A 27,790-nucleotide genomic window follows, 5' to 3' on the forward strand; every position below is an offset into this window, starting at 1 on the left:
TCCACTTCCAGCAACTTATTCTAGGGAAAGAACAATAATTCACAACAATTCATAAAAGGAGATACATTGAAGCACCGTTTATAATTTAAAAACAAGTAGAAACTAAATGTCCCACAATGGAGAATTGGTTAAGTAAATGGTATATACAATGGAATACAGTATAGCCTTAAAAATGATGTCTTAGAAGAATAATTATAATGGAAAATTGTTCACAATACATTAAGTACAGAAAGCAAATTACAAGACCACAATATACAGTATGATCTCATTTTAAATAAAATAGATGAATATATAAGCAGAGAAAAAGAATACCCTATAGTGTATCTTCAGGGTGGTAGTATCATGGATATTTTTTTTTTCTTATTTTTGCTTACCTACATTTCCTAGATTCTATACAGTGTTATATTACTTTTACAACAAGGAAAAACACCTATTATAATTTTTTTTAAGTACCTAGATAAAAGCCTGTGGATTTCCAGGCTGTATAGAGTGTGGATGGCAGAAAAGGAAGTGGCAAAGGAAATAGACACTTGGTACTGAATTGGGGTCATACCCCAGCCCGGCAGGAAGGGGCTGAAACTGGAGCATCGGCCAAAGTGGAGCTGTCTGAACTCTCCCAAGAGGCCTTTGCATTTGGTGATCCAAGTCATCAGTGACTGCTCTTGAGAAGTGCGGAGAGAAGGAGGAGAGAGGGTAGTCACTCCCTGGTCCAAGATGTCTCATGACCACAGAGCTGGTCCCTCGGCAAGGCCCATTTGGTGCAGGAACGCGGTCCCACCACGCACCCTCCATGCTGGGTGGCTATTTTCTTGCACCTGCCCCTACAGTGGGTCTCCATCCAGGCTTGTTGCCGAGATCTTTAGAACCACCATATTGCAGACTCCCTCAGTGTGGCAGTTGCCTCCAGAGGTTGTTAAATGCAGATTCCTGGCTGATTCCCAAACCATCTGAATCAGCATATCTGGGGTGGGGACCCAGGACTCTGCCTTTAAAAGTCTCCCGAGTGATTCTTATGCATGGGTTAGGTTGTGTGTTCAACAGGCCTACTTCTCTAGGTTTTCAGCAGAGTCAGAGAGGACTGAACCTGAGAATTTCTCTAAATAGCACAACTGGGCATTTTTGTCATAAATCAGTAAGTCCAGAATACGGAGAAAATATCTCTCGTAGTCCAACTGACACCACAGCCTTGCATGTGTCCTGGGAGCCTTTGAAGCTGGGCAGCAGCACACAACCAGAAGGAAAGGGCTTGGCTCCTGGGAGTGACGACAAGGCTTTCAGTTACTTTCCCAACCGGCCTGGGCAGGGGAGAGCTGGTGTGGCTCCCTTACTGACCAGTCACCAAGCGGCAAGAACATGCAGACCAATCCATGGAGGCTCTCTCGCTCTGGAGCCGAAATGGTCTTAGAAAGTGGTTAGATCAGCCCAAGCCAGGGGCCTCTTGATGAGAGACTGATCTGGATTCAGAACCCCAAAGTTCTTACTGAACCATGAGAGGAAACCCCAGGGGGTACCCATCCACCGCATTATAAAAGATGTATAAATACATTGTGCTAGATAGCATTATGGCTTTTAGCAATTTGGCATACCTCTTGTAAAAGGCTTATATTCCCCACCCACTGACATCAGGCTTGCCCATGTGATGGGGTTTTGGTTTGGGGTTCATTAACTTGGGGTAACATGTGAGTGGAATTAACAGAAGCCACTTCCTTGCAAAAACGTTAAGATCTGTCGTCTGGTTCTGCCATCTCTCATTCCTTCCCTTTGTCACAAGACCAGCATATTCCAGATTGAGGCTGCCCCTTACGTCTGTGTGCCAGAATGAAGATGTAGCCATATGAAAGACACATAACAGAGCAAGAAGTAAATCTTTGTTGCTATAAGACCCCGAGATTTTGGAGTCATTAGTTATCAGAGCATAACCTAGCTAGAGCTGAATGATAAAGAAACAGTCTTTTAGAATTGTACAAAATAGCAGTATTGACGAATTTTTAAAGGAAGTTACCCATAATTTATTCACTAGCCGAACCAGTTTAGACCTCTTTATCAAAACCAAAATGGTTTTAATTTCTACATATGCCTCCATGCGAATGTGCTGAAACAGACCATTATGCTTCATGTTGCTTCTCCCCCTGCATTTCTGCAGAGAAGGAGCCTGTGGTGGAGGAGCACCAACTCCCCGGCTAGAGGAGGCCAGAGGAAGGGCCTGTCTGCGGGGCCCATGCCCAGCACAGAGCCGGCTCTTGTCAGGCAGTGGAGTGAATCTGAGAAAAGCCATTTCCTCAGCATCATTTGACTCTTGGAAAAGTAATGCCAATTAATTTCTTCTACAAACAATCTGTCATGCCTGTTTACTGTCCTGCCAAGGCACGGCTAAATATCAGCCCTGTTCTATGAGCTTTCATTTCCTGAAGTCCTGGTCCCACCATAGACTGTGAACCTGCACGCAGTGAGGGAGAATTTACAGGAATTCAGCAGCGGACAACACAGGCGTCAGCTCTGCGCTCCCAGAGCCTGCAGTCTCTGGGGTATAGAAATAAATACATTTAATATTTTAAAAAAATATATAAAAGAAGCACACAGGATACTGTAATAGATTGGAAAGGAAGAGACACTAGGAAAGAATCTATTTAAAACAGTTTTCAAACTGCTGACTGGGAAACATTAGTGAATCATGAACTCTGTTTGGATGTTGATGACCATATTTTTTTTTAAAAATGAAATAGAACCTAATGGACATGAATAAAACAGAAGACATTAGAGTGTGTCACATTCGGTAAGGGTAACTTGTTTCAGGAAATTACTATTTCTGTTGTATATATCCCTATCGTATATTTATGTAGCTCCTGATTCATGATATAAAATGCAGTTGTTGTAGTAGATAGTGGTAAATATAAGCTTGAAAAAACTAATTAAGATACGGCCTCAGGGGCTTCTCTGGTGGCGCAGTGGTTGAGAATCTGCCTGCTAATGCAGGGGACACGGGTTCGAGCCCTGGTCTGGGAAGATCCCACATGCCGTGGAGCAACTGGGCCCGTGAGCCGCAATTACTGAGCCTGCGCGTCTGGAGCCTGTGCTCCGCAACAAGAGAGGCCGTGATAGTGAGAGGCCCGCGCGCCGCAATGAAGAGTGGCCCCCGCTTGCCGCAACTAGAGAAAGCCCTTGCACAGAAACGAAGACCCAACACAGACAAAAATAAATAAATAAATAAATAAAATTAAAAAAAAAAAAGATATGGCCTTAGGAAAGACTGCTCTGAAGAGGAAGACATTACATTGATGACTAATGAATTGGTTGATATTTTTTTAAATTAAGTAATGAAACTTAACACTCATGCTTATACCTATAAAATGAAACAATAAAAATCAATGCCAATCTTATTAAAGGAAGCAAAATTGCTGTGAGTTGCTCTTTTCAAATATTAATTCAATTGTTTTGAATAGAAGTACATCTTGAGTTCTAAATGTTAATTAATAGCAGTAGGTCATTAAACGACCTCTTCAGAACTTATTGGCAATGATACAAATGTGCTACCTAAGTTTCAAAAGTATTCCTCTTCTTTTCCAGAGCAGCCAACATGGCCTTCAACCAACTCTCACGTAGCAAGAAAGCTGGCATTAAAAACTGCACAGACATTAGAACATGAAGTTTAAACTTAATTCCCACATTTTCTGCTTATTCTCAAAGACTTAATAGAATCATGACCACACAGTCATGAAACACTCCCAGATGATATTGCATGTCAGTTCTAGGGGACATCTACAGCTACTGCTGCTGGGCACAGACAACAGAGCTCACCCTGCTTTCCCCAGGCACTGTATCCAGCTCTACCCTCTCCATGGCTGCTTTGAAAGCTAGCTGTCTCCCCACCCTTGTCAGAATGAAGTCTACAAAGTGCTTGCTTCTTTTCACCACTAGCTGCTGAAACAGAATGGCCGAGCTCATCTGGTCAATGAAGTCTGGGTTCCTTGCATGTATAGCTGCAAGAGATGCTGGGAAGCAAGTTGCTGGGTTCTACCTGGGGAAGTGCTGACTCATAAGGTTGGAATCCTCGAGTTTATAAGAGTGTTCAAAGGCTTTGAGAATCATCCAAAGAGTATGATGACTGACAAATGACATATGTCCATAGCGCTGGCAGACATTGTGTTTGGCAAGCCCTTCTCACCTTGGCATAACTTCTTTCAATCTTCTTAGTGTCCCTTTCCCATTATGATAACATTCTAGCTTCTTCTAAGATTCTTTGAAATTGGTGAATTCTCACTGGGAGTTGAGAGACATTTTCCCTCCTTGTGACTCTCAATGTCCTAATAAGCTGCTCCCATGGATACTGATGGAGTGTGTAGATTCTGTGAGGTTTGATGAGATGAGAAATTGTTTGAGAACCACTGCTCTGAGGTGATGAGAGGGAGATGGGTGTGTTAGGGTGGGGGGAGAAGATGGCGGATGGGAAGTGGGACAACCAGGTGCCAAGGCCACAAGGTGGGAACAAGCTTGGTGTCCTCCAGGACAGGGGGAAGGCTAGTGTGGTTGACGCATGTAGGGCAGAGTACAGTTCCAGATGTGGTCAATTCAGTAGATGAGGTGGCCATGAAAAGGAGTTTGGATTTTACTGGAAATGAAGTTGCAAGGTTTAAGAAGAGAAGTGATTTTAAGGTTACTGTGTGGAGTGTAGCTTTTAAAAGGCAGTAGTCTGAAAGCAGGAAGACCAGACAGGATCTGTTGGAACTCATGTTCATTGTCATGTTTGACGATCCAGCTCAGAGGCGACCTGCTTTTAGAAGCCCTACTGGTTTCCTCAGGCAGAGCCAGTCTCTCCTTGAATTCAGTGTGTTCCCTCAGACAGGTACATCATTTATGCTTCTTTCTCTGCCAGTAGACTGTGAGTTCCTGGAGGGTCCCCTGGGCAGCCTCCAGCCCTGTTCTGCCACCATCACTCTTCTGGGGAGGAAGTGGGATCGAGGGAGAGCCTTCGAAGCCTGGGGTACAGGCTGTCCTTCCAGCTCACAGGGGGCTCTCTGGGGAATGTATGTTTGGCTTTCTAGTCCCGGTAATGTAAGTTCAAATGTTTATGGGTTTTTGAAGCTGGGATGAAAGCATGTCTATTCATGCTGGTAGAATCTGTGAGCCTTTTTTTTTTTTTTTTTAACAGAGAGCCCACAGAAAAACCTGGGTTACTTGGCTGGGGAAAGGAATGTAGTGTGAGGATGGAGGTGAAACCTTGAGGCAGGCAAACCTGAACGGAGCTGGATGGCAGAGCTCGGGCCTCCTGAACCCGGAGCCCGGGGCCCTGGCCAGACGAGTGGGGGTCGACCAGGCCCCGGGTGTACAGCGAGGCAGAAGTTTCGAGAGAGGGAGAGCCCGGCCGGGAGGCACCGGGCCGAGCCCACCCAGACAAGCCCGGGCCGGCGCAGGGCAGGGGCGGGCGGGGCGGCGGCAGCGGGCCGCAGTCGGGCACCGCGCCGCTGGCCGAGGTACCCCAGACATTCCACGTCAGCCGCGGGAATGCACTGACCAGGCGGCGCGCGGCCCCGGACGGGTTCGCTGGGCGGGGCCTATGGCCGAGGGGCGGGACCCAAGGCTGCGGGGCGGGGCCCACGGCCGCGGGACCTTTAAATTGGCCGCCCGGGAACGGCGCACGGGCCCACGACTGACCCAGCCAGCGAGGGAGCGACGACCCACCGACGGACACGGGCAGCAGCGCCAAGCCCACAATGCTGCGCTATCTGCCGGGACTGCTCCTGCTGCTCTGGCAGCTGCTGCTGCTGCCACCCCCTGCCGTCCCCGGCCCCCTGGACCGCCCCGGCTTCCTGAGGTTGGGGACCCGCGGCCCAGGGGGCAACCCCGGACGCCGTCCCGCTCCGGCCGCCTCCACCGGCACGCCCTATTCTGGGGCCGGCCAGCACGGCGGGGCCCGCGGCGCAGGTACACGGCCTGGGCGGGGACGGGAGAGGGACCCCAGGCCGAGAGGGACCTGAGAGGGCCCCAGGGAGGGACACCCTCCAGGAAGAAGGGAGATCCCGGGCCGGGGTCGGGCGGGATGGATGGGTGGGCAGGGGCATCAGGCGTTGAATGATGAGGAAGAGCCTCCGTCGTCCACCAGGTATTCCCTCCATCCCAGCCCGAGCCGGACTGTGGTGCAGGAGAAAGATCCCCTCCCCGATGAATCTTGTGGGGATACTGAGGTCCAGAGAAGGGAAGGGAGATGCCCAAGGTCACTCATAGTCAGGGCTAGACTTTGGGTCTCCTAAAGGTCAAACTCCAGCAACTGCCCCCTGAGATTTGGGCAGGGAGGATGGGGCAGCTGTGGGAACACCAGGCGCCTCTCAGCTCTCTGTCCTAGACCCACCTCTGGTTCAGCTCAGTAAACCTTTCCTGAGATTCTGCTTTTAGTTCTCTGGTTGAGCAAACTCCTAGAGCAGCAGAGCTGGAAGATCATCTGACACAGCCCCTGACAGCACATATAGGGAAACCGAGGCTTGTCAAGGGGAGGGGACCCAGCAAATCAGTGTGAGAGCCCAGAATAAAACTCAGGGCTCAGATATCCCAAGACGGATCTTTCCACTGCTCCAAGCTACCAAGCTCTCAATACGGTTTGCATAAGATTTTATCTTCATTGCCAAAAAGTCCAGCATCAGACTTGTTAAAGTCCTGCTTTAAAGAGAGGCTGCATCAAACCATTTTCTGGATGTCCAGTCTCATCTGGCCAGTGATGCTTCATGGCCCAGGTTGATTTGTGTTGTCTCCCCCTCCTGCACCTTTCTGGATAATGTTGAGGAAGAGCAAAAAGGATTCTTTCCTGCATCAGCTCCAGTGGGCTGGATTTGATATGGCGAGAGCATTGTCATTGAGACAGGGAGTGCCAGGGTTCACAACGGTTAAATTCAGTTAGTAGCCAGTTGGTTGCTCCAGGCCAGGAATGGGGATAGGGGAGAAGCCTTTCTCCCAGAAGTTAATTTTACCTCTGGTCCTGATCCACCTCCCTTGGAGAAACATCTGGGAGGGAGAGGAGGGATTCTGCGCGGGGAGGTCAATATTCCTCCTAAGCAGTACTGGTCCTTTATTACCTGGAACCCAAACCAATATTGAATGATAATTCTTTAATAAACACAGCATTCCACCCTTTTTCAAATGCACTTCTTTTTGCACCCAGAAACTGCTAAGCTTTGCTATGGGCTTTTATTTCTAGCAGAGCTATCAGAAATTGACAATTATTGTGAGTAAGGAAACATTTTAGGAAATGCAGATTCTCATTTTCTTGGTTTCTGAGAATCAAAGTGCTGTTATCTAGTAAAGGGGAGTGAGATTCAAAAACAATTAATGATGAGGGGGTCTGAATCAGGAAGTAAGCGGATGCTCACAGAATGTCCTGCCATCTGAGTCAAGCCCCCTGTATTTTCTATTCCTGCTGTAATAAATTACCATGAACTTAGTGGCTTAAAACAACACACATTTATTATCTAAGAGTTCTATGGCTCAGAAGTCTGACACTAGTCTCACTGGACTAAAATTGAGGTGTCAGCAGGGACATGTTCCTTTTGGAAAGATCTTAGAGGAGAATCCGTTTCTTTGCCTTTTTCAGCTTGTAGAGGCTGCCCTCATTCCTTGGCTCATGGCCTTTTCCCTCCATTTTCAAAGCCGCCAAAGGCAGGATGAGTCCTCACACGTCATCTCTCAGATCTCCTCTTCTGCCTCTCTCTTCCACTCTGGGGGCTGTTGTAATTACATTGGACCCACCAGAATAATCCAGGACAACATCCTCAATCTCAAATCTTTAACTTAATCACACGTGCAAAGTCTCCTTTACCACGTAAATTAACATAATTACAGGTCCTGGGGATTAGGACATGGACATCTTTGGGGGGGCATTAGCCTGCCCACCACACCCCTGTGACCTCCCATAGATGATTCCATGTGAAAAATCAAGTGAAGAAGGAAGGAATCCTGCATGTTTACTTACAAGAACATAGCCTCGATATTAGTAAGGACACCACTTGGGTGTTAGTGACAGCATTGCCAGATATGGGTTCGTATCACATGTAGTTTTCCCTTTACTCAAATTATGCAAAAACATCCAGATCCAGCTCCTGGAAGGATTTTCTTCTTCTTTGCTCTCGATGCATGGTAATCAGGGATGAAATGAAATTCTGGAGGGTTTGTTTTTTTTTTTTTAAAGAATTAATTCCTTTTGACCTAGCTAAATACATGATGCACAGCATATTTCAGGCTGGTGGCTCAAAGTCACCAAGCAGGATGTTTACTAGGTACATGAGGTAATGTTAATTTTGGTAGTAGAAAATGTTCCTTCAGAGAGAGGCAACCATGAAATGAAAAGTCCCTTTGGGCTGGGAGTCAGGAAACCTGGAGTCCAATCTACCGCTATTTTCTACCACTTTCTAGCTCTTACAGCTTCCTGAGACTCAGTTTTCTCGCATGTAAAATGGGTATAAAAACAACCTCTGCATCTCTAACTTCACAGGGTTGCTGTGTTGGAATCCTGTGATCTCTAAAGTGTTATTGAAAGTAGGATATTATTTATTGTTTTAGTTAATACCTCTAGGAATCAGGCTAAAACCAAGAGGATACTTTTCAGTTTTTAAAAGAAAACTATACAGAGGCATAATTCCTGTTCCATACTGGGCTTTTTCTGTCATCAACTGCTTAGCCTAGGAATTTATTTTGAATGAATAAATACCTACACCTTTTTCCCCTACACACTGAGTAAATTGCCTTCTTAGAGTTACATCCATTTCCAGCCCCCTATTAGGAAAGAAAAGAACCCTGAATGACACTTCATGCCCAAGCATCTCATTTCCATTCAGGGCTTGGGGTGTGTGTGTGTGTGTGTGTGTGTGTGTGTGTGTGTGTGTGTGTGTTGAAAGAAGAGGAATGGCTTCTTTCTTAGCTAGTCCTGACTTTTGGATTTGATTTGGGTGGCTAGGAGAGGGAGGAGTATAGAACGAGATTAGAGGAAAAAAGGATAAGAAGGATGTGCTGAAAACAAAAATGTATTGTGTTGCTGCAATGTGCCAGGTCCTTTTGTGTGGGAACGATACAAGTTTCTTGAGGGCAGGGAATCTGGTTTATTTGCTTTTGTAGCCCCATGGCTTAATACACGGTAGGCTCTCAAAAAACATATATTTGGTGAATGAAAAAATGAAAGAGAGGTGACTAAGACACTTTGGTGGGGGCAGTAGGACAGATACTAAGTCAAAATCTCTGCTTCTTGAAACAAGACATGCTGACAAAGATGGAAATCAACATGGACCAGATTAAGTTGTTATCCTTCTTTCCACTTTCAAACTGTAACTCGGGGGTAGTTGGACCTCAAAGTTCACTAAACATGAGTGAATGACCAGATGGAGGGAGAATTTAGGGCTACTCTGGAGCAGTTTTCACCGCCTTGGAAGTGGAGTAAAAGAAGGAGGCCAGCATGAGAGCACCAGTGTGCCTTACCTCACACTCTGCCATTGCCCGAGGGGCTCTGAGGCCTGGGCAGGCAGGGGAGGGTGCACTGAGTTCACCTTTCACACGATACAGGGTCACTGTTCCATTGCCTCAGATGGCCAAGATGCCCAAGAGAGGTCTGGAATCCATTCATTCCTGGGAGTCTAGAGGAACCTTTGAACAAACCTTTAAGCAGAAGGATACGGTTCCCAGAGAAATTTGGGACTCAGCCAGCCTGTAGGGGAGATATTTGGGGAAATGTCACACCTCTATGTGAATTCTCGCTAGGGAATCCTGAAGGCCTCAGTGCTTTCAACATCCAAAGGGAGGGTGGTCTTGGGGAAGACAGCAGACAGTGGGGTATTTGGGATCAAGGGATGCTGGCCAGAGCTCTCTGGGTGGGAGAACTGCCCCCATTTCTTTCTTGTTTTGTTTTGTTTTTGTTTTGGCCCGGCAGCGCGGGCATGTGGGATCTTAGTTCCCAGACCAGGGATCAACCCTCGCCCCCTGCAGTGGAAGCGTGGAGTCCTAACCACTGGACTGTCAAGGAAGTCCCAGAACTGCCCCATTTCTGACTGTGGTCTGCTCATCGCTTAGTCATGTCTGTTTCCCACACCCTTCTTTGCAGGTGTTTGCAAGAGCATGCCCTTGGACTTGGTGTTTATCATTGATAGTTCTCGTAGTGTACGGCCTCTGGAGTTCACCAAAGTAAAAACCTTTGTCTCGCGGGTAATTGACACTCTGGACATCGGGCCGGCGGACACGCGGGTGGCAGTGGTGAACTACGCCAGCACCGTGAAGATCGAGTTCCATCTCCAGACCCACTCGGATAAGCAGTCCCTGAAACAGGCCGTGGCGCGGATCACACCCTTGTCCACAGGCACCATGTCGGGCCTGGCCATCCAGACAGCGATGGACGAAGCCTTCACAGTGGAGGCGGGAGCTCGGGGACCCGCTTCCAACATCCCTAAGGTGGCCATCATCGTGACAGATGGGCGGCCCCAGGATCAGGTGAACGAGGTGGCGGCGCGGGCCCAGGCATCCGGTATTGAGCTGTACGCCGTGGGCGTGGACCGGGCAGACATGGAGTCCCTCAAGATGATGGCCAGTGAGCCCCTGGACGAGCACGTTTTCTATGTGGAGACCTATGGGGTCATTGAGAAACTTTCCTCTAGATTCCAGGAAACCTTTTGTGGTAAGTCTTTGCTTCCAGCTAGAAAAGATGTTATACAGTCAGACATTGTGTATGCAAAGAAAAAGAGATGTATTCTTTTTTTTTTGGTGGCAATTTATGGAAAACTTAAATATAAGCAATGCTTTTTTCGTATGTGTGTATTTCTTTTTTTTTTTTTTTAACCAACTTAAACATACTTTGTTGGTTTAGAAATATAGAGCTGCCTTATATATAACTTGGTTTGCTCATAAAAATCTTCGTGTTTGCATTAGAAATGTGAAGTTCTGGAAATATCCAGGGTACATGATCCTGCTATTCCCTGATGGGGTCAGAAAAAAATACAAATAAAAAATCTCCAGACAACTCTCTTTTCCCCTCTGCCCACCACATTTTTTTCCAGATATTTTCTTTAGTTTTTCCATCTCTAGATTTAACAGAACTCTGCTTGTTTTCGGGCAGAAGACGGGGACCATGTCTGTCTGTGGAAAGATCAACTGGCTTATATTCCAGTGTAACTGTCAGTCAGTGTGTACGCTTAGTGAATACTCCAGTTTTCAGATTCAGCTCGGTGTCTGATTATTCCTTGTGGAGGGAGAGGATTAGGGACCAGGAAGGTTAGGATTTCAGCTCGCTTGTGAGATAGCAAGAAGCAGGGTATTTTTTTTTTTTTTATTTTATTTTTTAATTTTTTAATTATTCTGTTACTGTTCTTCTCCTTTCTTCCTTTAGGATGGAGTTTAAATCCGAACATGCTGATTTAATTAGAATTTTTAGCGTGAATCAGCCAAACCCGTGAATATGAATCCATTCAAGGCTCGGCTTTATCTGTAGTCACTGACCAGAATTATGAATTTGTGGGACTCAAACTTTTTAATTTTTACTTTTAAATTTATTTTTGTTTTTCTTTTAAAAACTTCTATCTTCCTTTGTTTCTTTCTTTCTTTCTTTCTATAGACATGCTTTATTTTTTTATCATTTGGAGATAATCTTTCAAAGCCCTCTGTGGAATTATCTAAGCAGGTGTGGACAAATTTCTAGTTCAGGTGAATTTTAAAATGTAGATACCTTTTGCTGTATAATCTATTTCACATTTGTTTTTTCAACATGTGTTTATTGATCACTGATGATACAAAGATAAAGTAGTCCCTCCCTACCATCAAGCAACAGTCTGCGGCTGGGGATGAGACAAACAAGTGAACCAATAATTACAGTTGTAAATTTCAAGGAGACTTTATATATAAATGAATGTGAAACTCAGCAATCAACAATTTGTCAGGAAATGAGAGATGAAGTCTCGGTCTGGAGCAAAGGCTGGCCTCATCTCAACCAGACCTGGCCAGGGACCCCTTATCTTTCCTGCCCTAGGACACTGGGTCTTCACAAGCTGTCCTTGGCTTTGGTGGCATTGACTCAGCATTCATTGGTTTCCCAAAAGAAAATAGCTTTCTTTCTCCCAGGAAACCCCCCTGTGTTTGTGGGTGAGAACTTTTCCATAAATATGCTGGTCTATGGCAAGGCTGGGTCTCAAAGATAGCACCTGGGGTTGGGCTTGAAGGACATAAAGTAACAAGTGGTGAGTGGCCATCTTTTCATTCTGGTATGAAAGATCTGCTTGTTCTGGGGGGAAAATATCCTGTGGAAAAAAGACTGAGGCGCAGCTGTTGTAGTCAACGAGCTGGAAAGATTATTCCATGAGACGGCCCTTCTTGGGAAAGGGCCTGTCCTATTAACCTGTCCTGTTGCCAAAACAGTGGAGGCTGGGTGACCTGCCACAGGGGTGCCAGCCTCCTGCAACAGGCCTCCTTGTTTTCTCAGAAATGACTAAATTCATTGATTCTTTTATCAAAACATGTCACTGGGGAAAAAAAAATCTGAGATTAAAAATGGCTCCAGGAGCAAAAAGATGAGGCTGCAGTTTAGCTAATGTAATCTAATTTGTTGTATTCTTTCTTTTCTTTTTACTGATTTGTATATAGCATGTAAGTTTATTCTCCTGGCAGATATGAGAGTCGCATGCATATACATTTGGGCTCAGGAACCCATGCCGCATATTCGGAAGGCAGTTACCTACGTTGCCCTCCACCATTTGCAATTTCAAACATGTATGGCTGCCCAAGAGTGAGTGGGTTCCAGGCCTAGAGGAAAGCCTGGGTGTGAATTCTGTTTAGACACAAACTACAGAACCCTTGGAAACTGGGTTCTGGTGGCAGTGGGACCACTAGCTCATAGAACTTCAGGAAGTACATTACTGTTTTCTTTCTGTTGGGAAGCAGAAGTCTTTTTTTCTGGCTAGGTGGATACATTGAATAAAATATCGAATTTCATATAAAGAGTTTGGCTCTTTCATGTAAAGAGTTTGGCTTCAGCTCCAAATTCAAAATTCCCTTTCTTTTTTGAGAAAGTCCACCACAAGATCTATGATTTTAAATTAGTTACTAATTTAAACATTACTAAGAGTGGTATTTATAATAAGCCAGGGGCAGGAAACAAGTAGCCAATTTTTAGAGTGAACTAAAGATAGAATCAGAGAGGAACCTGGAGAGTGATGTTGTTTTGACACAGGAGGAAGTATCTGAAGTGCTTCTTACGTGTCCACGCTGACTGTTGTAAATTTCCTTTGCACAGCTCTGGACCCATGCGCGCTGGGCACACACCAGTGCCAGCATGTGTGTGTCAGTGACGGGGAAGGCAAGCACCACTGTGAGTGCAGCCAAGGATATTCCTTGAATGCCGATAAGAAGACGTGTTCAGGTGAGGCTGCTTAAGGGGTGGTGGCTGATGGAAACTTATCTGGGGACTCACCCCAGGCTTTGGACTGGCCTTATGCTTTTCTCCTAACTGCCCTGTGGTGGATTTACTGTTATCAACGACTTGCCTTGAAAAGGAACATGAGGGGAAAAGTGAGGTAATACCTAAAACAGCCTATTACAGTACTTATTACTAGGTTTAGAGAGAAGGGTTGGTAGGGAAAAGGGCTAGTGAGGAAGGGGGCCAAAACTCTTCGTCCTTTTGAGGTTTTGGATTTTTTTCCCCTGGGTTTTATTTAATTAAATACAAGCTCCTCTTACCTCTCTGTGACCGTAGAAGATTCATGGAATCTAGAAGTGGAAGAAAATCTAGGGAGGTTCTCACTCATCTGCTCTATGAGTACTCACGTACAATCAATGAAGAGTGGGAATTAGGTCCAATCTGTTGAATCCTAGAAAAAAGTTTTTGAGAGGAAGAAAACTTAGAGATCATTTCATTCAACCTGCTCATTATATAGAAAATGAAATTGAGACCTCTGCAAGAAGGGAGAAGACTTACCTACCCATGTCATGGGGTCTGTTAGTGAAAGAGCCAAGACCAGGAAGTGGGTTCCCACACGGTCCAGCAGGCTTCCTCTTGTGCCAAGCTGTCCCATTTCATTAGCACTGTGTGTGTGTGTGTGTGTGTGTGGCCCGTAGTTAGCACTGTGTGTGTGTGTGTGTGTGGCCCGTAGTTAGCACTGTGTGTGTGTGTGTGTGTGTGTGTGTGTGTGTGTGGCCCGTAGTTAGCACTGTGTGTGTGTGTGTGTGTGGCCCGTAGTTAGCACTGTGTGTGTGTGTGGGGGGTGTGTGTGTGTGTGTGTGGCCCGTAGTTAGCACTGTGTGTGTGTGTGTGTGTGTGGCCCGTAGTTAGCACTGTGTGTGTGTGTGTGTGTGTGTGTGGCCCGTAGTTAGCACTGTGTGTGTGTGTGTGTGTGTGTGTGTGTGTGGCCTGTAGTTAGCACTGTGTGTGTGTGTGTGTGTGTGTGTGTGTGGCCCGTAGTTAGCACTGTGTGTGTGTGTATGGTGTGGCCCGTAGTTAGCACTGTGTGTGTGTGTGTGTGTGTGTGGCCCGTAGTTAGCACTGTGTGTGTGTGTGTGTGTGTGTGTGGCCCGTAGTTAGCACTGTGTGTGTGTGTGTGTGTGTGGGGCCCGTAGTTAGCACTGTGTGTGTGTGTGTGTGTGGCCCGTAGTTAGCACTGTGTGTGTGTGTGTGTGTGGGGCCCGTAGTTAGCACTGTGTGTGTGTGTGTGTGTGTGGCCCGTAGTTAGCACTGTGTGTGTGTGTGTGTGTGGGGCCCGTAGTTAGCACTGTGTGTGTGTGTGTGTGTGGGGCCCGTAGTTAGCACTGTGTGTGTGTGTGTGTGTGGCCCGTAGTTAGCACTGTGTGTGTGTGTGTGTGTGTGGCCCGTAGTTAGCACTGTGTGTGTGTGTGTGTGTGTGTGGCCCGTAGTTAGCACTGTGTGTGTGTGTGTGTGTGTGTGGCCCGTAGTTAGCACTGTGTGTGTGTGTGTGTGTGTGGCCCGTAGTTAGCACTGTGTGTGTGTGTGTGTGTGTGGCCCGTAGTTAGCACTGTGTGTGTGTGTGTGGCCCGTAGTTAGCACTGTGTGTGTGTGTGTGTGTGTGTGGCCCGTAGTTAGCACTGTGTGTGTGTGTGTGTGTGTGTGGCCCGTAGTTAGCACTGTGTGTGTGTGTGTGTGTGTGTGGCCCGTAGTTAGCACTGTGTGTGTGTGTGTGTGTGTGGGGCCCGTAGTTAGCACTGTGTGTGTGTGTGTGTGTGGCCCGTAGTTAGCACTGTGTGTGTGTGTGTGTGTGTGGCCCGTAGTTAGCACTGTGTGTGTGTGTGTGTGTGTGTGTGTGGCCCGTAGTTAGCACTGTGTGTGTGTGTGTGGCCCGTAGTTAGCACTGTGTGTGTGTGTGTGTGTGTGGCCCGTAGTTAGCACTGTGTGTGTGTGTGTGTGTGTGTGGCCCGTAGTTAGCACTGTGTGTGTGTGTGTGGCCCGTAGTTAGCACTGTGTGTGTGTGTGTGTGTGTGGCCCGTAGTTAGCACTGTGTGTGTGTGTGTGTGTGTGTGGCCCGTAGTTAGCACTGTGTGTGTGTGTGTGTGTGTGTGGCCCGTAGTTAGCACTGTGTGTGTGTGTGTGTGTGTGGGGCCCGTAGTTAGCACTGTGTGTGTGTGTGTGTGTGGCCCGTAGTTAGCACTGTGTGTGTGTGTGTGTGTGGGGCCCGTAGTTAGCACTGTGTGTGTGTGTGTGTGTGTGGCCCGTAGTTAGCACTGTGTGTGTGTGTGTGTGTGGTGTGGCCCGTAGTTATGTATTTACCATGCTTTCCATGTGTTGACATTTGTCCTGATCATCTTTTGATAGTTATTGATAAGTGTGCTGTTAACACTCACGGCTGTGAACACATCTGTGTGAACGACAGAACTGGCTCATATCATTGTGAGTGCTATGAAGGTTATACCTTAAATGAAGACAGGAAAACGTGTTCGGGTAAGTGGGGGCAGAGGCTTTACTGTCGCCTCCCTGTTTACCTACCTCCCTAGTCAGTGTTTGGCGGGGGTCACATCGACGGGGAGCTCGGTCTCTTTTCCTCTCTCGCCATCTCGGGCTTTTCCCCTTTCTTATTAGAAAAGTTATAAATGGCAGCATGTGTGTCTCATGACCCACATGTGTGAGTGTGTTGTTTATTTCCTTCTCTGTACCCAGCCCTAAGAGTCCTTTCCAGAATCTAAAGACAATTTAGTATGTGAAAATCAAATAACAGCCCACAAGGTACTTACTATTTACAGAAAGGAAAGCAGTCATTCCATAGTGGAGAAACCTGGCAGACACCACTTCAACCAAGACATCAGAGTTAACATCACCAGCAATAACACACAGTGACGTCATGCATCTCCTGACATGATGTTCTGAGGGCACAATAGCACTTCTGTGGTATTCTTGCTAAAAATTCAGAATCATGAGGAAACTTCAGACAAACCCAAATTGAGAGACATTCTACAAACTAATTTTTCAGTAATTTTCAAAAGTGTCACAGTCATGAAAGGCAAAGACAGACTAAAGAAATGTCCCAGATTGGTGGAAACTAAGGAGATGTGACAACTTAATGCAATGTGTGATCCTGGATTGGATCCTGGACCAGAAAAAGGACATTAGTGGTGGAACCATTGGCAAAATTTGAATAAGGTCTGTAGGTTAGTTAATGGCATTGTATCAGTATTAGTTTCCTGGTTTTGGTAATTACACTATGCTTATATAGGATGTTAACATTTGGGGAAATGGGGTGAAGTACTGGATTTTTTGCACTAGTTTTGAAACTTTTTCATAAACCTGAAGTGATTTTAAAACAAAAAGCTCAAAGATAAAAAAAAAATAGTTAAAAAATATCATGCCAGTACAGAGAAAAATACATTGAGTAGCAATTTGGGTCTTGAGTTCTGATGCTGCTCTGAGTCATTTGGTCTCCTTTGGACTCAGTTTCCTCATTTATTACAGGAGAGGGTCGAGCTACAGTTTCTTCAAACTCTAATTCTATGTCTTTCTGAATCTAGTATAATTCGTTCCACAGCTGTTAGAATCCCTCTGATTCAGCATAAATACAACAAATCTAAAAGGAACACTTTAGAAAGTATTCATGAGATACTTCGATTATAAAAGCTCAGTATAGATGATTCTGAAAAGGGGTGGGGAAAAATAGAAGCATAAGTATTGTGTGTGTAGGAGTTTGTTTTACTCAGCTAATTCCTAGTGAGAACAAATATTACTGATGGCTTTGAGTGGTTTCTAATAAGTTTTCCTCTTCTGCATTGCTAGCTGCAAATAAGAAGATTTCTATATATGGCTGATAAAAGACTTTTCCACGTTTAATATCTTTTCTTCTGGACTTTTGTTGGGCAGCTCAAGATCAGTGTGCTTTGGGCACACACGGCTGTCAGCACATTTGTGTGAATGACAGAGCTGGGTCTCATCACTGTGAATGCTACGAGGGCTACACTCTGAATGAAGATAAAAAAACATGTTCAGGTAAGGTCCACTCAGTAAATTCTTTCATCCGGGGCTCTTTCTACTTCAGTGAAACCAACTTGCATCTCACCAAGAGAGAGATTCTTAAAGGTAATGTAAGGAATTGGGCTTCAGACATTCTACCATGCTTTTCAGACCAAGGTAAACATTGCTCAGGAGGCAGTGAGCTCACTAGGTTTTGCAAACATAGCTCACTTCAGAAAATTACTGGGTAATGGGTAGGGAGTGGGGGATATAAGAAAAGCTAATTGAATGTACGGTCCTAATCCAGGAAAATTTTATAGCTCTGTAAAGCAAATAGGAAACTTGAGAGGAAGTCAGCTGGGCAGTAACTATTTGGTGTGATAGGCTGAACTGATCTTTTTCCAATTAAAACTTGTCCTGGAACTTTTCTGTAGCGTTAATCTTAAAGCCAGATCATTTTAGTAAAGGAGGCTTTGTAAATGACTGAATTAGACCCACACAGATCTTCCAGTAAGTTTGAAGCAAGTCCTTCCCTGACAGTTTCTAGATGATCAGTCTTGGGTGAATCTGAGACTTACAACTTGGCGAGGAAGCCCGTGCCAGAACTGCTAATCCTCATTAATTTGATTTAAACTCACTGGCAGAACAGAGTGGCATTTGTAATGTAAAAACACTCCTAAGAGAAATTCCTAGCTCTCAAGGTGGTGTTTAGTTTTGGCATATTCAATATTTTTTTAGATTTTGTGTATGCTTTCCTCTTCCTTGAGATGTAATGTGTGACCTTTTCAAGAGAGATTAAAGGAAGTGGCATATCTCTAATTCCCCTTTTTTTAAAAAAATGAGATCAGTGAAAGAGTACTGAGCACCTATTTTGTTCCCAGGACTCTGCTAAGCTGTGGGGATGTAAGGAAGCTTCAGCTTCTGCCTCTGAGCTACGTACAGGCTGGGTGCAAAGAGAACCAGCACCTGAAGAAAGCAGGGACTCTTAGCCAGGGAGAGGCACCGGCAGTAACTAAGGGCGGGAGGGGCTGGGAGGCAGGAGGTCTGGGATGGACACAGAGGGCTGGGACTGGAGGTGGGCCTCGGAGGGCGGATAAGGCTTAGATGGAGGAGTGGAGAGGGCAAGGGCAAGGGGAGTGGCTTGCATTGGTTTGTTCGGGGGTGGGACTAAGTCAGTTGGATGGAAAGGACTCAAAGCTGCATTTCTCAAACCGTTACAAGTATCCCTCTTGGTACTTTAAGCAGGACCTTTAATCTGAAGACCTGGGAAAAGGAAACAAAAACACATTTACATGTAAACTAACAGATATTATGGCATAAAATGGACCGTTTTATTAAAAAAAGAAATCAAAGGAGATTTTCAGTTAAGGCAGACTCCTCCAGGCAACACTTCCAGATAACGGTTTGCCAACATTCTTCAGTGCCTACTGGGTACCATGCACGGTTCTAGGCATTTTAGGCACAGTCACACATTTACTGCTCACAGCAACTTTACTCACAGCAACTTTAGAAGGAAACTGAGGCACAGACAAAGTAACTTGCCTATGGTCACTTGCCTAGTGAGTAGCAGAGCCAGGATTTGACCCCAGGCACTTGCTCTGGTGGTTACATATGCTCTCAAACACTAAGCTACACTGTCTCATGGTGCAAAGCAGAGGACAGCAAAAGGAGATAGAAGAAAAAGACGAGACGGTGGGAAGTTGGTATTTATATATTTTACAGCAATAATGGATGCCATTCTAAAACCGGGGTACACGACATGGGTCAGATCCCCTCTAATGGCCTGCCTTCCCCTTGCTGGGCAGTGGGAAGGCCTGTAAATTAAATGTGGAGCCCCAGATCACGGGCCAGGGGCTGGAGGCACATCGACTTGTTATCGCTAGAGTCGCTGCTAAGCTGGGCTGAGGGGAAAACAAAATGTTCTGCTAGTAGGCATTTTGCTGGAAACATCTGAATTGTAGTAGTGAAAGGGAATATCAGTGTGAAAGTTGGAAAGACACTATGGATAGATTACCTGGGGCCTTATGCTTCACGAACAGCTGTTTTATAGGCAATAGTGAGCCATGGAAGGTTTGTGAGCATAAAATGACACTTAAGAGAAGAATTAGAGGAGAACAAATAAAGTAGTTTGGCTTCTGCAATGGCCGAGGAAGAAGCTATGTATCCCAGGAAGCCCTTGTTCCTTGTAATGTATTTACTTGTGACAGACACAAATACTTCCCTATGCAGTCATACACACCATCACCATCATCATCATCATCATCATTGTTATTATTTTTCCTCTGTCTGTGTGTGTGTGTGTGTGTGTGTGCAGACCAGTGTTTTCTGTCCCACTTTAAGCATCAAGGGCAGGCCCTTGGTCAACACAGTTTTTGTGCAGCATCAAATGTAACTCCATGTGCAGGTAGGTCCCTAATAATTTATTTTTGGTGATGGTGAAGATGATCTGTGTATAGCTGGAGAGGTTGGAGGCATTCATGGTCATCAGGAAAGGCTGGAGATAAGTTCTGGAATAGAATCAAGACTCAGTGCAGCCCCAGGACTGCAGATAGCAAAAAAGAGAAGGCACCGAGATAGCTGCAAGAGATAACAAGGAAAAGGGTGTGGGATAGGGAACGGGAAAAGAGGCTCTCTCCTTCTGAAACATGGGAGACGCGTTGCTGACGACTGTAGGATTCATTTGCTGCACTTGTTGGCACCGAACCAAAGCTTCTTTCTCCTGGAAGTCTGTGTTTAGTTTCCAGTTGTAATTTGTGAATATTCTCTTTCCTGCCCCACTCCTGGTCAGTTCGTAACCAGTGTGCACTGGGCTCTCATGGGTGCCAGCACATCTGTGTGAATGACGGGGCCGCGTCTTACCACTGCGATTGTTATACTGGCTACACCTTGAATGAAGACAAGAAGACATGTTCAGGTGAAGACTGTCCCTTTAAGCCTAATTCATGTGCTAGGACAGTCTTAGGAGTGAGCTTTCCTGTCTCCAAGTCTGAAGCACGCTTCTGAGTCTTGCTCCTTGGTCAGAATTCTCCAGTGGTTCCCAAATGTCTTCAGAATGAAATAATTCTACCTTTCCACTAGGCATCCTTCCCTCCATGGTCTGATTCCATTTTTTTTTCCTAATTAAAGTCTCTCCCTAAGTCCAGGTTTTTTTTTAATTACAGTAAAATATACATGACATAAAATTTAGCATGTTAACCATTTTAAGTGTAGTCCAGTGGTGTTAAGTACATTCACCTTGTTGTGCAACTATCCCACTGTCCATCTCCAGAACTTTTTTTATCATCCCAAACTAAAGCTCTGTACCAATTAAACAAAAACTCCTCATTCCACTCTCCCTACCCCTGGTAACCACTCTTTTTCATCTTGTCACTACATTTGGCCCCAGATTCACTCCTTCTCTCCAAGACCTGTGATTCAGCCACATGGACTGTTTGATATTCCTGAAGCATGCCCTGTACTCACCTGTCTCCATCCTTTACTGTGATCTGCTTCCCTTGCCTCTTCTGCTTGTCAAAATCCAAGAACCACATCCTTGCCAACATTTGGTTTTGTTGGATTAAACTTTTGTCAGTCTGGTAGATGTAAAGAAGTATCTCCCTGTAGTCTTTTTTTTCCCCATTTCCTGGTTACTAAAGAGGCTAAGCTTCTCTTCTAATATTTATTTGCCACTTCAGTCTCTTATCTGGAAAAGCTATTTATGCCTTTATTTTTCTATTGGGTTATTTATATTTTTCTTACTTACCATAACAACTCTTCACATGTCTGGATATAAATTCGTTGCTGATTTTATGTGTTGCAAATATCTTCTCCTAGATTGTATTTATATTTCCACTTCTTAAATGACGTCTCTGCAACAGCATTCGTTATGTTTTAATTCTTAAGTTGTGCAGTGGGTTTATCATGCATTCGTTTTTATGCATTATGAGGCATTTGTCTTTATTATGCATCATAACTTACATCAGTGTCCTATAAATTACTTTTTGTGAATCAAATGTAACAAAATAATGTTTGTTTGTTTAATTTCCAGGGCTAGTTCAGTTTTTACCCCCTCTACCAGAATTCCCCTTATTCTTCCATTGAACTGTGTCCTCTTTTTCAGCACTGGATGCCTTGTGTTGTGGTTACTTGTGTGTTCCTTCAATCATTCCTTCATCCAGTCAATAAATATAGCATCTGCTATGTTCTAGGCACTAGGTATACAATCATGAACAAAACAGGTATGGTCTTTGGTAACAGTCTAGGGGGAAAAGACAAGTACATAACACATTTATAAATTAAATAAGAGCAGTGATGGAAGAGAACAGAATGGGGGTTGGGGAACCTATTTCAGGTTGGGAGGGTCTCTCCGAGGAAGTGACGTTTGAATGCTGAGGATCAGCGGCAGGTTGGTTGAGATTGGAGTGCTGGCGGAAGGAGGGAGAGCAATGCCAGGTCCTGAGTGGTGGCTTTAGTGGGGAGAGGAAGTGAAAGGCCACCCGTGTGATGGAAGCATGACCAGCCAGGGATAAGTGTGGGGTAAGGCAGTTTGGAGAGTTAGGCGGGGTCAAATCATGCTGCTCCTCTGGGGCATGGGAATTTCTATGAGAAATGGGAAGTCATGGAGGGTTTTTAGCAGTGGAGCGGCACGATGCTGTTTATATTTTTAAAAGTCACTCTAGCTGCTGTGTGAACAGCGGATTGAAGAGGATGAAGAGCAAAAGAAGACCAGTTCGGGGGCTATTGCAGTTGGGCTAGGATGGTGACAATGTGATAGAAGTAAACTGATTGCAGACATGTTTTGAAGGTAGGATGAACAGGGCTTGGTGATAAACTGGATGTGGGGATAGGATGGAGGAGGAGTAGGATGGCTTTCCTATTCCACTTGAGCAGCTGGAAGGATAGGGTATCTTTACTGAGGGGACTGAGAGTGAAGCAGATTTGGGGAAGAAAAATGCAAGTTTTGGACTTGTGTTTGTTTTTTTTTAAATAAATTTATTTATTTTTATTTTATTATTTATTTTTGGCTGTGTTGGGTCTTCGTTTCTGTGCGAGGGCCCTCTCCAGTTGCAGCAAGCGGGGGGCCACTCTTCATCGCAGTGCGCGGGCCTCTCACTATCGCGGCCTCTCTTGTTGCGGAGCACAGGCTCCAGACGCGCAGGCTCAGCAGTTGTGGCTCACGGGCCTAGCCGCTCCGCGGCATGTGGGATCTTCCCAGACCGGGGCACGAACCCGTGTGCCCTGCATTGGCAGGCGGATTCCTAACCACTGCGCCACCAGGGAAGCTCCTGGACTTGTGTTTTTATGCTCCTGTAGACCCCAACCACCACGGGTAGTAGATTTTGTCTGTACTCTTAGCATCTACCATAACACCTGACAGTTACTCAGCAGGTACTTCTTCATTTGAAGTAGTGTGGATCAGTTTCTTGGGGAGGGTGAGAAAAATAAGGAGCAGCTTGCTTTTAGAATTTGAGTATTTCTGGGTGCTGTCTTCCTATCTTAAATGTTTAATCTTCAGAAAAATCAGTCTTGGGCATTTTTTCTTCTCCTGGAAGGTGAGGATTCCAGAATGGTTTATAATGGCTTAGGCTCTGACCTCATTTGTTTAGCCATTCACTTATTTATTTGTTTGGCAAGTATTCATGGAAATTCTGTTCTATATCTAGGACTCTGTTAGGTCCCGAGGAAGGAACTGGAGACAGATTAATATTTTGTGGTTTGCCCTGTACAAGTCTTGCACTACTTTTGTTAAATTTATTCCTCAATATTTTATTCTTTTTGCTGCCAGTGTGAATGGATCCATCTCTCAACTTTCAATTGTGCAACCTCCCAGTTTTCCAGTTTTCTATGGGGTGTTTTAATGAGAATATTACACTGAGCCCCTACCCTCACAGAGCTTATAGGCTATCAGGCAAGATATACTGGAAAAGTATCATAGGCACAAATTTTATACTCTGTACACGGATGATGGGCATGTACTTGATATTCAGTAGATACTTTTTGGCTTACTAATTAATTTACTGATTGAGATGGGGATTTGAGCTGGCTGTCCCTAAAAGTTTCAATAGGATTTAGACAGCTAGATAATCAAGTGAATTTATGGTCCTCCAGCCTTGTATCTTATCTTTGTATTGGGTTGACCAAAAAGTTCGTTCGGGATTTTCTGTAACATTTTACGGATAGAATGTGGGAGAAAATGCAAGAGCAAAGGACTACTCTTTGTCCCCAAGCAGTACTACTACTCAGTTGGAAGATTATTCATCAGTCTTTAGACCTGGAAGTTACTCTTATTTCTGTTAGGCAACTTTAGGGGCTATGATATTGAGTAGGAATAGCTGCCTCACTGAATTACAGAAAGAAATTGGAGTTAGAATTATCATTCGCCCACGTTCTTTGCTTAAATGTCAATACAAACCTGAATTTTTAGTTCCAAAGTATTTATGGGTAAGAACTAGAATTCTCAGTTCAAACCATTCAGTAGAATAATAGTCTGTATAGGAAATCAGGAATTATCTAGTTTTAAACCTTGAAATGTTTTGGCCACACAAATAGAGGACTGTTTTCGTCATTTTCATTTTTTAAAATTGAAGTATAGTTAATTTACAATGTTGTGTTAGTGTCAAGTATACAGCAAAGTGATTCAGTAATATACATATATATATATAACTTTTCAGATTCTCTTACATTATACGTTATTACAAGATACTGAGTATAGTTCCCTGTACTATACAGTAGGTCCTTGTTTAACTATTTTATATATAGTAGGGATATGTCTTAATCCCAAACTCCTAATTTATCTTCCACCTTCCCCCAATCCCCTTTGGTAACCATAAGTCTGTTTTCGATGTCTGTGAGTCTATTTCTGTTTTGTAAATAAGTTCATTTGTATCACCCTTTTAGATTCTACATGTGATATATGATATTTGTCTTTCTCTGTCTGACTTACTTTACTTAGTATGACAATCTCTAGGTCCATCCATGTTGCTGCAAATGGTATTATTTCATTCTTTTTATGGCTGAATAGTATTCCATTGTATATATGTACCACATCTTCTTTATCCATTCATCTATCGATGGACATTTAGGTTGTTTCTGTCTTGGCTATTGTGAATAGTGCTGCTATGAACACTGGGGTGCATGTATCTTTTCAAATTAGGGTTTTCTCCGGATATTTGCCCAGGAGTGGGATTGCAGGATCATATGGTAGGTCTAGTTTTGGTTTTTAAAGGAACCTCACACTGTTCTCCATAGTGAACATTTTCATTTCGTAATGAGTACACAGTATCACAAGGGATTGTCTTATCTCTGCATTCTTGGCTTCTCCCTGCATCAACTTAAATATTTACTTTATATCATGGAAAATTTCAGACAATTACAAAAGTATAGAGAACAATAGAATGAACTCTCATATAACCATCACCCAGCTTTGACAATTGCAAACTTTTCCTCAACATCTCTAACTCAGTTTCTTTGGTGACAAAGTCCACAGTACTTTCTCCTCTTTCCATGTGCTCTTATATTATCTCCTAGAAAATGCATTTAGGTAAGAATTAAAAATGGAAGTATTGAATCACAGATTTCCTGATTTGCTATGATTTCTAATTAGCTATAACATTTCGTGTATTGTCATTGTCTTCAGCCATTGCAGAAGCACGAAGACTCATCTCCACAGAAGATGCTTGTGCATGTGAAGCCACACTGGCATTCCAGGATAAGGTCAGCTCATATCTGCAGAGACTGAACACCAAGCATATCCTTTCTGGAAGGTTTTCTGCTTCTGCTTGAAGCCAGCCTAGGTACTACAATTGAGCTGACATTTTAGGACATTCCACAGGATAAGTGCCTTATTCATTAAGTTTTAAGATGAGCCATAGTAATACACAGCTTTAATTTTTTAAATTTAGAGTTCTTTTAAAATGTTTTAAGACCGTTATACCCATTCTTATTTACATGTAAGAGCTGTGTAATTATTTATTTTTCTAGTGCTTTTCCATAACAGTATAAGCTCCTAATTGAGCTCTATTTGACAGTGCTATTATCCTGATTCCTTAACATGACTTTCTTATTCAGAATCTGTACATGTACAAAACGAGTCAGCTGATTAATGGAGTGTGATAGTTCAGATGACACACAGCTGTGTGCTTTGTCTAGCCAAGTGGTCAAAAAGCGGATTTCAAAATGTAACAGGGTACTACCTCAGAAACTTTCAAAATCAGTTTTTTAGCCAAAGGAGTAATTCAGGAAAAGTACTTTTTCTTAGCATAGTTCAAGTTAACAACACCTTTCCTAGGGATCTTGAGGCATGGTATTCAGACTGTGATAGGGATACCCTAGGGGTATGCAGAGACTTTCCAGGGGTATGTGGGGACACAGAAAATTTTAAAGGAATCAATTTCCAAATCCTTCACTTCCTTAAATCTATCTGCCTACAATGCAACTTGGGGTCAGTTGACATTCTCTTTTCCCATCTCTCACTTCAGTGTCACCATTCTCCTAAATTTATACAAGAAAGGCAGACCTCTTACTTACCCTGAACTTTACTAAGGTGAATTTCTTGGAAAGGTAAAATCTCCAGAGAGCCAAATAAAGGGCCAGTTCAACAGTTTTTTAAATTAAGCCTTCATAAACACACCTCCCCCAATTCATCCCATTAGGAGATACCTTTCTAATTAAAATTTACCTTTTATTTTTAATGATTTTATGTCAAAACTTGTGACTTATTCGTTGTTTGGATCAATTGTGTCCCCGTAATAGTTGTAATGGTAACTCAACTGAGACGATTAAAAAAATTTAGCACCTCATGGTCAAAGAAAATTAATTCAAAGGTAATTTCAATATAAATGTATATGTGCTTGTTGTTTGTATAAAGTTTACATCAGAGAAGTATAATAGAGTGATAGAACAGATTTCCAAGATTCAAAGTAGAATAAAATTGTGGAGGAAGTAGAAAGGAAATACAAATTCAAGGAAATATTTTATTTTAGAAGAACAACAGTAGTAACAATTCAGTATGGTATTACTATTACATGGGATACATTTAAAAGACCGATTTAAATTTTGTTTTAAAGCATCGATATTTATAATATAGCAGAAACTGCATATTTGCAACTAAAGCTTATGATGAAAATTTTCATGTAATCTAAATAGGCACAAGATATCACTTATTTGTCAAAATTATTTTAGGGGACATATGAACGAAAAATGTTTGAAGACCACTGCTTTATGTCATTCTCGCTAAAGAACAGAATATCTGAGTTTTAGATAGATTAGATTTTTGGTGAGAAAACAATTTCACTCTTTTTGTTCAAAATAGAACTTAAATATATATATATATATTTTATCTTGTATTGAAGTGTTTGAAAGTGTGTTTGCATTTTCTAATGTCTAAAAATATATGGTGTTAGCCTTAACAACTAGCCACTTGATGACATTTTGGAGAAGCTGCAAGCAAACGAATATGGGCAAATACATCGTTAAATTCCTCAAATTTTTTACCTGGAAATATGAAGCATTTGGTGTACTTAATACTTTGGCATACTCCAGTGTTCCTGCTAGTAATGTGCCATTACCAATGCTTTCATGTTACTGGATAAGTAGAATGAGGATCTTCTGGAGAATCTGTATCATTTTTCTAAGGAAATAAATGTCCCTTAGTAAGAGCAAATTTTAGTGTCTCTAAGCTATGACTGTGAAATAGTTGGTAGGAAACAGAATGAAAAGTTTCATAATTTCTTTCTTTACTAATTGAGCCATTTAATTTTTACATGTTTATATTAGTAAGATAACTAGGCTTAAAATGCGAACTTTTGATCTGTTTTCTTGATAGTATTAACAGTGTAAACCAGTCTTGTTACTTTAGAGTGTAAATTGTACAGGGTATTTACACATAAAAAGTACATATAATTAAACTGAGATGAATACAATTTAGAACTATATCTTTATCACTTTTTGGTTTTTTCTTATTTTTGCCAGAGTATTGTTGAAGCTGTGATCAGGAGATTGTAATACACATACCTAAATATAGTTAATACAGATTAAGTGAACTGTTATATGTCATTTTTAATTCATTCTGATGTTAGAAAGAAACACACAACTAGTTGTGAATTAAGTGTTAAACTTTTTACCAAGGACAAAAAACCCTAAATTTACTTTATTGTTTTACTCAAGGATCCAGTCAATAAAATTATATATTTATAAATACTGGTATAATAAGTAACAAAACCTAATGTCTTTTAAAATGTTAATGATAAACCTAACTCTTTTTTTTAACTTACATATTTGATAAATTTTTTTTCAGCTTTTATGTTTATAACTTTTAGAAAAAAATAGTTCTTTAAATTGTATACTACTCATTCTTTTCTTGGTTTATGTTGTGTTTAGTATAATAAAAATGTCAATATCTTTATATATTATTGTCATGCTTTT

At 43.3% G+C, this 27,790-nt stretch overlaps 1 protein-coding gene across 2 annotated transcripts; it reads left to right on the forward strand.

Annotated features, from left to right (window-relative positions):
* Positions 1-5,605: 5,605 nt before the first annotated feature.
* Positions 5,606-27,770, forward strand: MATN3 (matrilin 3). Of its 2 annotated transcripts, XM_082427477.1 has the most exons (8): positions 5,606-5,919; positions 10,070-10,636; positions 13,241-13,366; positions 15,767-15,892; positions 17,300-17,425; positions 20,178-20,303; positions 25,005-25,114; positions 26,786-27,770. In XM_082427477.1, the coding sequence occupies exons 1-8, from the start codon at positions 5,709-5,711 to the stop codon at positions 26,840-26,842; spliced, it is 1,449 nt and encodes a 482-aa protein (XP_082283603.1). In that variant the 5' UTR covers positions 5,606-5,708; the 3' UTR covers positions 26,843-27,770. The 2 variants fall into 2 exon arrangements, with proteins under 2 accessions (XP_082283603.1, XP_082283602.1); XM_082427476.1 differs by lacking the exon at positions 20,178-20,303.
* The last annotated feature ends 20 nt before the right edge of the window (positions 27,771-27,790 follow it).

Source organism: Balaenoptera physalus (assembly GCF_965194825.1).
Source record: "Balaenoptera physalus genome assembly, chromosome: 15".
NCBI lineage: Eukaryota > Metazoa > Chordata > Mammalia > Artiodactyla > Balaenopteridae > Balaenoptera > Balaenoptera physalus.

Coding starts and splice junctions, on each gene's coding strand:
- MATN3 (XM_082427477.1), top strand. CDS start 5,709: ATGCTGCGCTATCTGCCGGGACTGCTCCTGCTGCTCTGGCAGCTGCTG. Junction 5,920..10,069: donor CGGCGGGGCCCGCGGCGCAG/GTACACGGCCTG, acceptor CCTTCTTTGCAG/GTGTTTGCAAGAGCATGCCC. Junction 13,367..15,766: donor CGATAAGAAGACGTGTTCAG/GTGAGGCTGCTT, acceptor ATCTTTTGATAG/TTATTGATAAGTGTGCTGTT.